General features: G+C 36.6%; 1 protein-coding gene across 2 annotated transcripts; it reads left to right on the forward strand.

The window, feature by feature from the left end:
• The first annotated feature begins 1,293 nt into the window (after positions 1–1,293).
• pkd2 (polycystin 2, transient receptor potential cation channel) lies at positions 1,294–13,233 on the forward strand. 2 transcript variants are annotated; one of them, XM_023334354.1, is made up of 15 exons: positions 1,294–2,136; positions 3,586–3,699; positions 4,557–4,690; positions 5,478–5,728; positions 5,835–6,059; positions 7,148–7,376; positions 7,458–7,628; positions 8,563–8,744; positions 8,840–8,960; positions 9,035–9,133; positions 10,004–10,125; positions 10,210–10,327; positions 10,802–10,962; positions 11,596–11,743; positions 12,548–13,233. In XM_023334354.1, exons 1-15 carry the CDS (start codon positions 1,731–1,733, stop codon positions 12,743–12,745), a joined length of 2,679 nt encoding a protein of 892 aa, XP_023190122.1. In that variant the 5' UTR covers positions 1,294–1,730; the 3' UTR covers positions 12,746–13,233. The 2 variants fall into 2 exon arrangements, with proteins under 2 accessions (XP_023190122.1, XP_005797652.1); XM_005797595.3 differs by having other exon boundaries at positions 1,295–2,136; positions 10,799–10,962.
• The last annotated feature ends 290 nt before the right edge of the window (positions 13,234–13,523 follow it).

The raw sequence follows: 13,523 nt of genomic DNA on the forward strand, positions 1-13,523 counted from the left end.
GCATCAGATTTTACTTTCAGTCAAGATGAGCAATTCTATTTCATTTAAAGACAACAAACAAAAAAAGCAGTGGGAATTTAGGGGAATTCATGCCATGAAAACCACTAAAAATGGTACAAAAACAAATTATAGGTTGCCAATGCTGTCAAAAAATACAGCTGCTGAGCATAAACAATGTCATAAATAAGTACATTTTAATCTAATGTAAAATTGGGATTCAGTTCAATTCAAAAATATTTTATTTATCCCAAAGGGTATCTAAATGTTGTTGTAACACAAATCGCTCAAGTATCTTCAGAGTCGTTTAGGATGGTGATGCTGTGGATAGGAAGGCTCTCCAGTAGCAGTCAGTGTTGCAATGAATCTGAAGAGGCCTCTGGCTGAAGACTGTTGCTGCATGATGGTCTCATGACTATCATGATCAGAAAGCCAGGCAGAGAGACGATGGAGTAAGATGGAAGAGATGGTTCGAACTTCATCCTTTTCTCTCTCCTCTTATATGAACCCCCCTTTTTAACTCTGATGGGATTTGGTGTTAAAGTCTAGGTATTATTTGAGCTTTCAACTGCTCAAAAGTTGTAAAAAGCAAAAACAGACCTCATTGCCATAGTTACGCATCCTAACAACTATCTGAAAAGTACAAAAAAGTAGTAGCAAAGACATATACATCATTCAAAAACATAAGGAACAATTGTCCAAACATGTAATGTCTTTAGCCCAGAAAGAAAGCTGAACAAACGTCAACAAAAAGAGCAAATTGGAACAGAAACAGTCTTCAGTCAGAGGCCTCTGCAGATTCATTGCAAGACTGACTGCTACTGGAAGTCTTTCCTTCCTCAGCATCACTACCCACAATGGCTCTTTGAAGATATGTCAATGAAATGAGTTTTGATATTTAATTTTAAAATTATTTTTGAAATGAACTGAATTCCAATTGAAAGTTTGAACACCACTGCTTTAACATTGAAATGAGCCTGTTACCAGGGCAACGCCTAACCAAAACAGATGTTAAGGATGTATTTCTATCAAATTTCAAAGTAGTTTTAAACTTATACAATAAAATCCGGAAGAATGTAAATGCATTTGATTTGTATTCCTTTTTTTCAACAGTATTTTGGCCCGCAAGATCCAAAAAAACAGCTCAACGTTCATAGACGGGATAAATAATCATACAATACTGTAGTTATTACTTCCAGATGTTTTAAACGGATAATATATTAAAAAAGGCTTTTTCCGCTGAGAGTTTTTCCATCCTCCTCTTCGACGCCATGACTTCATGTGAAATCTGAGTCCGGGACGAAGGAGAGGCGGAAAAAAAGAGGAGAAATTTTGGGGGAACGGTCCAAGAAGAACAAGATGGCTGTCCCCGGACAAGAAAAACATCTCCGCTTTTTCACTTAAACACGACTTTTTAATTATTGGGACCAGTTTCGCGGTTCTTTTAAACTACTTTATCCACTTTTTGGGAACTATTTTAAACCAAATATATTGTTTCTCTGAGACTGGGTTGAAGAAAGTTTTCAAACGGGTCTTACTGGACCAGCAGCGATGTAAAGTCTTTACTTAAACTCGTCTAATAATCGGTATATTTTATAGATAAATTACTTAATTTTATGTCAGATACTCCTAATCTATCAGTCCTTGTAGTTTTAGATTTTTATCCTCGTTTTGGGGGATAACCGTTCACTTTCCGATGGTCGGAACCGTTCGGAGCAGATAACCGGACCACCATGAGTTCGTCTCGAGTCAGACCCCAGAGCCAGTCCGGCAGGTCGGCCCAAGGACCGGACTCCAGCGAGGGGATAGAGATGGAGAACATCCAGCACCAAGACCTGGGTCTCGGAGGGGTGATAGGCACCCCGTCTCCACAGTCCAGGCAGGCGTGGAGCCGCGACAACCCGGTGTTCGAGCCGGAGGAAGAGATCATGGAGGCGGACTGGCCTCAAGCGAGTCCCGGGAGAAGGTCGGTGTCCACGGCCTCCAGCGGCAGCAGCAGCAGCTACAACCGCGGGGGCAGCAGCGCCCAGATCCCCCGAGGAGGACTCTACCCGACCCCGACCCCAACCATCAACGCCCGGCAGCAGGACAGACATGAGCACCGCAGCTGTCTGAAGCAGATTCTGCAGAAAATCAGAAGTAAGTCATGATGAACTTTTTTAAAAAAGTAACATTTTCTGCAGCTTAAAAATGTTTAAGCTGTTAAAAATGAGATTTAAAGTTTATAAAGATAATAAAAATAAACATTTTAAGGATCTTCTTGTTGTTCTAACATGCATACTACAGTTTAAAACATCAGAAATGTCAACCATGATCTCTTATTGTAAGTGTTTTTTATGATGCAACCTGAGGCTCCATTGTTATTTGCCATTACATTTTCTTACATTAAATTAATTTTTTATTTAACCAACAAGTTTATTTATAAAAAGAAAGGAGACAGGCATGTCTGAAAATATAACAGAAGAATGTAAAAGGAGCATGCATTTTATTATATTGTAATAAAAATGGCTTGTAAAGAATATTTACACCATTCCAAGTATTTAATCAAAAATTCTTTGTTGGTGTTACAGCAAATAAATTTCTTTTAGTTGCTGAACAACTTTTTGTATGTTTCCTCTGGTATTTTGACAGTTCAATTCAATTCAGTTAATTTATATAGCATTAAATATAAATGTCATCTCAATTGTCATCCCAAGGCACATTACAGAAACATTTCAAGTCTTTTAAGTTGGAATATTCAAATTCAATTCAATTCAAAAATAGTTTATTTTCCCCAAAGGGAAATTAAATTTTGGCATAACGTATTTCATCCAAGTATCTGGATGGTGATGCTGTTGGTAGGAAGAATGTCCAGTAGCAGTCAGTGTTGCAATGAATCCAGAGGCCTCTGACTAAAGACTACTGTATGACAGTCTAATTACTGTCACAACATGCTAACAGCTCAATATCCAGGAAGCAGAGACAATAAGTCAAATGTTCTAGTTGACAACATCAACTGTTAGCAAGCATTGCTAATCCACCTCATTCAGTTAGTTTTAATTAGAGTGTGTTTGCTAGTATTTATTAGTTAGTATATTTAGTTATTGTTGAACAACCAACTGACTCTGGTGTTTTATACCAACTTTTGCTGTTGCCATTTTTTTTGCCGACAGCGATGTAAACGGCTTGTGCGGGGAAAAAAATAAAATGAATTTCACATCAGCTCACAAGGCTAATAAATAGTAAACAAAAACAAAGGATATTACATCTACAATTTCAGTATGTTTTAGTTAGTTTTCTAAATGCATGATATAGTTCCAGTTAGGTAGTTCTTTCCCATTAATTGCATATTTTATTTATTTCAGTTAACGAAAATGTTTTCTCAGTTTCAGTTGTTTTTTTGTTAGTCTTTGTCAGACAAAAGTTTTATTTTACCAAGGTGCCAATAGTGATTTACTTTAGGTGTGTTGAGAGTAAAATGCCAAATCTGTGGTGTAATAATCACATTTTTGGAAACCTGGAGCTTTGCAATAATATGTTAAAGCAGAACATATTGTATATTATTCTCTGTTAATGTGGTGATGTACGTTTTAATTGTCTCCTCTGCAGTTCTGTGGGGAACTGAGCTGATGGAGGACAGCGACAGCAGCAGAGAACGCTACCTCAGAAACGTCTTGAGGGAAATGCTCACATATGTTGGCTTCCTCATCACTGTTTGCGTTTGTAAGTAAACAAAACACAATCTTTCAAATTTCAAACTTTGCTGCAGAGATTCCTCTCTTAGGCTTCTTAAACTCTGGCTCTGCCCCTGAAGCTGAAAACCCCCCAACATTTTTCCAGCTGTTACTCTAATTAGTTTGGCAGGAATTTATCCAGTTTCCAACGTTTTTCAGGGGGATTCAATTTCAACAACAGTGCAAAAACCAAAGTACTTAGTTATTAGATGGGGAAAAATATCATTTGTGACTAACGTGTGAATAAAAAGCTAATGCTAAAGTTCGTTTTTTTTCTTTTTACTGCAGTGAAAAAGTCTCACTCTGTGGTTTTGGGTGGATCAGGAAATGAACTGGACCATTTAGTTTTCTCCGACTATGAACGCTGCTGTCAGACTCTCACTGCATCAAAGCTTAGATTCGAGATTTTACTCAGTTTGAAACCAGAACTTTACATACAGCAAATAAAGAGACACAAACACCATTTTTTTCTCCCTGTCTGAAGTTAATTCAGAATAACTTCTCTCGTTTTAAGTCAATTAGAATTACCAAAATTATTCATATTTCCTAAATGCAACAAAACTGAGAGAGAGAGTTTATTTTAGATTTATTAATTGACATCTTCAGAATCAGAAGTTTACATTCCTTCAGTATTTGCCTTTGCATGATATGATATTTGTTAAATATTGCCACATAATTTTCTTCCCTGATGTTTTTCATGTTTTGTTTTTGTTCCGTCCGAAAACATAAAAACCTAAAACTGGAAGAAAATGTCCTGTGTTTTAATTCCCGGTGTGTAAAGCTAACGTGATTAACAACATGCTAACTTGTGCCATCATTGCTGTTTGTCTGGATTGTGCTGTGCAGTGACGTATGGGATGGTGAACTCCAACATGTACTATTACACCAAAGTTATGTCTCAGCTATTCCTGGACACGCCGCTGTCTCCTGGGGACCAAACTACATTTAGGAGCCTCTCCACCATGGAGGACTTCTGGAAGGTTTTTTTCAAATCATTTATTTTATTTTCATTTCTTTATATCTTTATTTTTTAATAATGCAATAAATAAATGTTTCTCCATACTCTTGAATGTATTTTCAAAATCTTTAAAAAAAAAATTAATTAATCTTTTTAATTTATTTTATTTTACAGTTTTTATTTCTCCTACTCTTTATAATTAAATAAATGTTTTTTCAAGTTTTTAAAATGATATTTAAATTTTTTTATCTTGTTATCTTATATTTTATTTAAATTTGTCATTATTTTTGAATTTTATATAATTAAATAAATCAATCCTTTTCCATTATGTTTTAAATGGTGTTTTATCTTTTTATTTTATATTTTCTTTCTTTTTTACAATAAAATTAATGTTTTTTATATTGAATTTTTAAATTAAATAATCACATATTTTTCCATATTTGAATTTTTTATTTGTTGTTTTAATTTTTTATATTTTTTTAATTTATTCTTCTGATTAAATAAATAGATGTTTTAAAATTTTTGAAAATGGTCTTTTTTTTACTGAAATCATTTTCCATTTTTTTATGTTTTCATCTTATTTTACATTTTATTTTTATAGATATTTGTGTTTATTTGTTATAATTAAATAATTTTTTTTCTATTTCTATTTTAAATTTTATTTCATTTAATTATCTTTATATTTTACATTTCATTTTTATTTTTTAAAGTAATTTAATAAATAAGTAAATATTTTTCCACCAAGTTATGCATCTAAACTACCCTTTCTGACACGGTGTGCATTAAAAACTGGGATTTTGCCCTTCCAGTTCACACAGGGGCCCTTCCTTGGTGGGATGTACTGGGACGTTTGGTACAACAACAACAGCCTGCCAGAGAATCAGAGCTTCATCTTCTATGAGAATCTCCTCCTCGGCGTACCGCGGCTCCGGCAGGTCAAGGTCCGCAATGAGTCCTGCTCTGTCCACGAGGACCTGAGGGACGAGGTCCAGGACTGCTATAACATATACACCCCCAGCAACGAGGACACCGCCCCCTTTGGTCCAAAGAATGGAACAGCGTTAGTTAATGCAAAATACTGCATTAAAATTAAACATTTGTTCAAATTTAGACTTTTGAATGCATGACTGTGTCCTAAATATATTTTTTTTCTGGATGTGTGACAGGTGGGTGTACACCACAGAGAGTGAGATGAATAGCAGCAGTCACTGGGGGCAGGTGTCTAAATATGGAGGTGGAGGCTACTACCTGGACTTGTCTCAAACAAAAGAGGAGTCATCCAACCGTCTGCAGTTCCTGAAAGACCACCTATGGCTGGACAGAGGCACCAGAGCCGTCTTCCTTGACTTCTCAGTCTACAATGGAAATATAAATCTATTCTGCATTGGCAGGTAACATTCATCAGTCTGAACTAGAGATACACAGAGAAAACTGATCAGAATCGCCCGATTTTCAGCTTGAGTGCTCCAGACAGGTGACTCGTCGGTCAGAAATGCAAATATATAATCTTTTTTCCAATCAATGAATGCATCATACAAAGTGCTATCAGACTGCATGAATACAGGTCTTAAATTGCATTCATAGCACTCTTAAAAAGGTGTTAAAAAGTCTTAAGTTTGAGTTGGTGAAACCTACAGAAACCCTGTAAAAATGAACCCCATTAAAGGGAATTCATGCTAAAATCTACATTATAAAAATGTTTAGAGTTGCACTCTTAGGTTGCGTTATACTGTATCTGTATAGAAGTAGGGCTGTACAATAAATCAATGGCAATATATATCATGATAGACACATGATCAGTATAAATAGATAACACGTCCAATAGTATATTCAGTATTCAGTATATGGAATATTCACCGAACTTTGATCCAGAACTGCGCAGCATTCTGGGAGATGTAGGCAGACTTTGCTTAACGACTAAAGCGAGTTAAGCAAGTTGGTGGCATCAACTAACTCACTCATTCTTTGGTTACCTAGCAACTCCCTCATTCTTTGGTTACCAAGCCACAACCTGTTGGGTAACTTGCGCAGCAGCAGTTTCAGGTTTCACCACTCATAACTGCTTAAAAATAAAAAAACAATAGCGTGGAATGAAAATGGATCAAACAGGAAGGGTCATGCCACCAGTCTGGTAGAAATTCAGATATCTCCAACAGAAAAAATAATCAACAATTAACAATATCGACTGATGTGAAATGCTTATTTCATGATAAGTTTTTCAGTCATAATGTCCAGGCCTGTCAATCAATCAGTCAATCAAGTTTATTTGTATCTACACTGCAAAAACACAAAATCTTACCAAGTATTGATGGTCTAGACTAGTGCAAGTATATTAGTATACATGAAATAAGATAAAACTAACTTACAAATAAATGTTCAGTAACATTTATTACTGAACATTTATAAGCTCAATAGATGGTTTTGCAGTGTGTCTAGAATGATCCAACATGAAATGAACCTGAATGTCCGGGTCCATCAGGTTGCTGGTGGAGTTCCCGGCTACCGGAGGGGCTGTGACCTCCTGGCACTTCCAGACGGTGCGTCTGATCCGATACGTGTCCAGCTGGGACTACTTTGTGGGCATGTGTGAGGTGGCCTTCTGCCTCTTCATCCTCTACTACGTTGTGGAGGAAGTGCTGGAAGTCCACATTCACCGACTGCACTACTTCAAGAGCATGTGGAACTGTCTTGACGTTCTGATCGTAGTGGTGCGTATCAAAGGTTCATCTTAGAAATTAATCCAGTTGAAATCATATTAATGCAATTTTATTATTTTATTTTCATTGTAGTTGAGCATTGTGGCTATTATTATGAACATAACCAGAACAGCCATGGCCCGAAACTTGCTGAGTGGGCTGTTGGAGAACTACACAGCTCATCCCAGCTTTGAGCCTCTGGCCAGCCTCCAGGTCCAGTTCAACAACCTGGCAGCTGTTATTGTGTTTTTCTCTTGGGTCAAGGTACAAATCCTCCTCCTGCAATTCAGTTTTACTCTAAAAATGTCCATATTAACTGAAAATACACTGATTTGATATTAGTATCTGTACCAGTCCCCATATTTATTTTAAAGAAATGTTAGAGATTGAGTATCGGTGACAATGTGTGTCCAATTTTTAGGGTCATGATTTGATCAAATAACCAGTTTTTCTGTTCAGTCCAGAGATTTTGTTTAAATTATGAGACTAGAAGAAATACAGTGTAAACTAATCAAACATTTATTAAATTTTTTTTTATAAGGATCCATACTGCATCAAATTCCATCAGTTTATATTTAAACAAAAAATAGGTTTGTGCATAAAATTCTCAAATTTGAATTCTGAGGCCAGCTTAGCTGCTTGGCTTTTTTTAAAATTAAAAATAACTATTCAAAATATAAATTTACAAAAAAAAAAAGCAGACTAAAATTGATTTTTGGGCATTTTTAATTATTTCAGATTCTTAGGACTAGGAATTTTGAATAAATTTTTATGCTGCACGTCTGATTTATTTTAATTTGAATACCTAATAGCATTTTCTGCACCGTTTGGAAATTTTTTTTGTTGCAGTTTATATTTTACTTGTTTGACCAAAAACCTGTTGTTTTTGCCATTTTCTTTATTATTTATTTTAGATCGGTTGTTTTTGTCTGAACAAATTAAAGTTGTTTTGTTTTTACATGTTTGACCAAACTTAAGTTATTTGTTTATTTAAGTGTACAGAGTTATCAAATGAATTTGTAAGTCAGTACATTTACGTCTGCATTAAAAACAGAAACACTTTAGATTAATTCAACACTGTTTTTCTGTACTGGATCTGTATTGGCTGATATACCAAACCACAGATATCGGTATCGGAAGTGAAAAAGGTTGATCAGTGCTTTCCTTATTCTAACGTCACGTTCTTCACCTCCACCAGCTGTTTAAGTTCATCAACTTCAATAAGACCATGAGTCAGCTGTCCACCACCATGTCCCGCTGCGCCAAAGACCTCACAGGGTTCGCCATCATGTTCTTCATCATCTTCCTGGCGTATGCTCAGCTCGCCTACTTGGTGTTTGGGACACAAGTCAATGATTTCAGCACTTTCCAAGCCAGCGTGTAAGAAAAACAGTTTCATCTCACAAATCCAGCCTACATTTCATTTGAGATATGTTTATGTTCTATTAAGGTGTAATGTTTTGTGTTTTGCGTAGATTCACTCAGTTCCGCATCATTCTGGGAGACTTTGGCTTCTCAGAGATTGAGGAGTCAAACCCAGTGCTCGGACCTGTTTACTTTACAACATTTGTCTTCTTTATTTTCTTTATATTAATGGTAAGTGAAGGTTACACATGGCTTTAACATACTACTGTAAGAGCGGCAAAACCAAAACATTTTTGTCCGTACAGAACATGTTCCTGGCTATCATCAATGACACCTACTCTGAGGTGAAGGCAGACATGTCCCAGCAGAGGTGTGAGATGGAAATGACTGACCTCATCAAGAAGGTATCAAACGAAAACACACATTTATTTCATTATTTAAAGGAACGTTTTATTTTAAGCACCTGTTTCTAGCACAAATGCAAGATACAGTATCTTTGTATTAGTTTTATCATGATGTTTGTCTTTTGTTTTTTCAGAATTGTGGGTTTTTGTTTGTTTTGTTTTTTTACTTGTGTATGGAAAGGTAAAATAATTACTGAAAAAATAATACATACAAAGGAATTAACAGATATGGCAAGACCTTTGCAACAATACTAATAAACTAAATACGACAGAGTGACATAGATAATGAGAACATTATCTGCATTTCCTCTACAAATGTGTGCATAACTTTGTTGATATTCCACTAATGTTGAAAAAACCTAATTTTATGATTGCAGTGTTTTCATTAAGTAAGAAATGCAATTAAATTCACACGTGAATATAATAAATCATTAAAAAACATTCTGTGCCATGATCCCCCAACTACTTCCTGTCATCTTCTTTGTCATTTCCACCAGTAGAAACATCCTATTACTACATGTGACTGTTACACATGTGACTCGTGTGATGTGAAAAAAATTTCCATTGCAGTTTTGCAGAATTCAATCATTTTAATGCAGCCGAAGAACCACTTCATATTAACTCCAAAAACTGAGTCTTTTCAAAATTGACGTGCTTCTATTAAGCAAATTTAATTTCATAATTCCAATTTGTGCAATTCTATGGTCAATGGAAAGCTAATGACTGAATTGCTGAATAAGTGGGACACTGAAGATGAAAAGGAACCGGTGAGGTTAATGGAAAGTTACAAACTACAAAAAAGCTTGTAGTTTTTTTTTGTAGAATTACATCTTATTTAAAGATGTAATTCAGTTTGTTTCCTCCCTGCAGGGCTGCAACAAAGCTTTGATGAAGTTAAGACTGAAGAAAACGCCGGTGGACGAAATCTCCAGTGGTTTGCAACAAGCGAGCAGTAAAATGAACTTTGATGAGCTGCGTCAGGATCTGAAAGGGTGACTGAGAACCTCACAGCAGTGACGCTAGGTTCTGCATGCATACAGCTTGTCACTCGGGTTCTGTGTTTTTATCTGGTTCAGAAAAGGCCACACAGACGCAGAGATTCAGGCCATCTTTGCTAAATACGATCAGGACGGCGACCCGGAGCTGACGGAGCACGAACACCAGCAGATGAGAGACGACTTGGAGAAAGAGAGAGTGAGTGATGAAGCGCACGACTCCTTCCTTTGGGATGAGGAAAAACAAAAACACTCTGCATAAACACAAAATCTTATCAAGTAGTTTTGGTCTAGTTTCAAGTGCAAATATCTTATTACACTTGAAATTAGAAAAAAACTAACAAGTAACTTTTCAGCAAGCTAGGCTTAAGTAAATATTTCTTTGTATTGATGAAAAAATTCTTGTTCCATTGGGAGATTATTTAGCTTATAACAAGATATTTTTCCCATGATATAAGTGAAATAATCTGCCATAGTACCAGTAGTTTTTCATCAGCATTAAGAAATTACTTGACTTAAGACAAGTTCGTATATGTTACTGAACAGTTACTGGTAAGTTAGTTTTGCCTCATTTCAAGTGTATTTGCAGCAGAAACTAGACCAAAAGTACCTGGTAAGATTTTGTGTTTTTGTCATGCAGACGCTCAGTGTGTTTCTGCTCATATGCTAGGAGGACTTGGAGCTGGAGCGAAATTCGCTGACCCGACCCAGCAGCGGGCGCAGCTTCCCTCGCACACAGGACGACTCGGAGGAGGACGATGACGAAGACTCGGGTCACAGTTCCCGTCGGCGCGGCAGCAGCTCAGGCGGCGTCTCAAACGAAGAGCTTCAAGTGTATGCACATCAGTCCTCCCGCTGGCTTAAACACTGCTCTGTTGTTCTTTAAGCAAATGGCTTTATACTCCGGTTAATGATGAATCGATTAGAAAATTAGTTGATGATTATTTCACTAATTGATTCATCATGATCAATCTGATTAATCGTTTCAACCCTAAAGAAGGCATTCATGAGGGAACCCAGAGTTGGTTTTCAGGGGGGAAAAACTTGAATTTAGTGAAGAATCAGAAGACAAACCAGAGATGAAAGCAAGGCTTCGACAGAAGGATCGCCTGCCTGTTTCTAAAAGATTCTCAATCCTTTTGGAACCAGATCAAAGAGTTTTAAAGAAGAGTTGCACACATTCAGGCTTTAAATCAGTCTTTAGAGTTGAAATAGATTTGTGTCATCAACATAGAAATGTAATATAGGCGGATATGAGGAGATGATTTGACCAAGTCAGAGTTATCCAACAACGGAGCCCTGAGGTTCTCCTTTATTGATTGGTATTGATAGTGATAATGGTGACAAGCGTGTTTCCTAAAACTAAAACCATTTGATTACGTCAGAGTCTTGATGCCGTTTCATAAAAACACAAACGGAATCTGGATCCTTTGGGTTTTCTAGACGTCTCTGTTTCCTTTGTGCCAGTCTGGTGAGGCGAGTGGACCGGATGGAGCACTCCATCGGCAGCATCGTGTCGAAGATCGACGCTGTCATAGTGAAGCTGGAGGGAATGGAGCGAGCTAAGCTGAAAAGAAAAGACGTGTTGGGCCGGCTGCTGGACGGAGTCATGGAGGTGAGAAGCTCCAGATTATGTTGGATACTTCAGGCTCCTCATTTTAGAAAAATAGCCCCAAAAAACAAACCTTTTGACAAACAAATCTTATGCTAATGCGTTGATAGTGGAACTAAATTTTTTTGCTTTGCATTTGAGCATTTTTGCTAACTCTGTAAACATTTTGCACTCTTAACTTCCCTTAAATGAATTTTTTGGATAAATTCTGAAGCACTACCTTACTTGGTTGTTTTGTAAACTTTAAGTTCGGCTTTTAATTTATTTTCCTGAAACGTATAAATGTCTTAGATCGGGTACAAATGGGAGCTTTGAACAGAAAATGTACAACGTCATAGTAGAGCTGCAGCAAATTATTATTTTTGTAATTAATTTAATAAGTAATTTGATTTTTTTAAAACTGGCACATTCTGCAGATTTTTTTTTTTTAAATCACTTAATCCTATTTTGTAAAATGTTAAAAATAATGAAAATATACAAGTAAATAAACAATTCAGCTCCTCTTTTTACAGCTCTATGTGTGTTGTTCTTTCAGCAAATGTCCTTTTTTTGAGTCTGTGCAGTTAACAATTAATCGATGATTATTTCAGTAAACAATTAATCGTGATTAATCGTCTTAGCTCTACTCAATAGACTTTTTTTTTTTTTACAGAAATTGAACCAGGTGAAGCTAAAACTGCCACTTGACGAGTTCTGTGTAGAATATATTTACAGGCTAATTATTATAGACAATTATTCCAATAGTCAGTTAATCATGATTAATTTGATTAATCATTTCAGCCATACTTAACGGAATTTTCCTTTCAGGACGAGCGTTTGGGCCGCGACACGGACGTCCACAGGGAGCAGACGGAGCGACTGGTGAGGGAGGAGCTGGAGCGCTGGGAGTCAGACGACTTGGGTTCACAGGTCAGCCACACTCCGGTCGGCCCGCGGGCCCGTCCTCCATCCTCCCTGTCCGTGGACGGCCTCGATGTCAGCTCAAACGGAGCCGTCCACGTCTAAACACCCGACAAGTTCAGAATTACCCCGATCCGGAAAGACACTACTGGGAAAACTCCTGGAATAGTAAAAAAAACAACAACAAAAACATGGAGAGTTTTCAGAGAAAATTTGCTCCTGAAGGTGTTTAATTTGCTAGAGACAGAATCTGTCCAATCAAAAAGCTTTATCCTGATGAGAGAAGATGATGAAGTTTAACTGCAGGCATATTCTGTGTATGGAAAATACCCACCTGCTTTTTAATGCTGCGGCCACACATCACAGTTACACAACATGTCATATTTACTCAGCCTCTGCTCATCACCTAAGCTTTGAGTTAATCAGCTTATGATTTCATTATGATACATATTGTAACTTAAAACAAACTTCAACTTGGAGTGCGAACAGTGTTCACAGGAAGCCTGTGCATTTATTTTTATTGCCTTAAAATCTCTCTTGATTGACAATCTTTTTGTTTTTAATCTGTATTGCCAAATAAATCTTAATAAGAAAAAAAAGTCTGATTTTTATTCATGTTCAACAAGCTCATAACTTTTATTTCTTTGGAATGATTCAAACTGGAGTTAGAAAGCTAATCATATCATTTTTCATCGCCTATATGTGATGGATTTGTCATACAACTTTACTCTCGTATTATTACGACTTTATGCTCGTAATGTTACGACTTTATTCTCATAATATCACTTCATTCTCGTCCAGTATCATGGCTTTATTCTTGTGATTTCAATCAGTCAATCAATCAAGTTTATTGTTACAGCACATTTCAGCGACAAGGCAGTTC

The sequence above is a fragment of the Xiphophorus maculatus genome, chromosome 5 (assembly GCF_002775205.1).
Source record: "Xiphophorus maculatus strain JP 163 A chromosome 5, X_maculatus-5.0-male, whole genome shotgun sequence".
Classification (NCBI taxonomy): domain Eukaryota; kingdom Metazoa; phylum Chordata; class Actinopteri; order Cyprinodontiformes; family Poeciliidae; genus Xiphophorus; species Xiphophorus maculatus.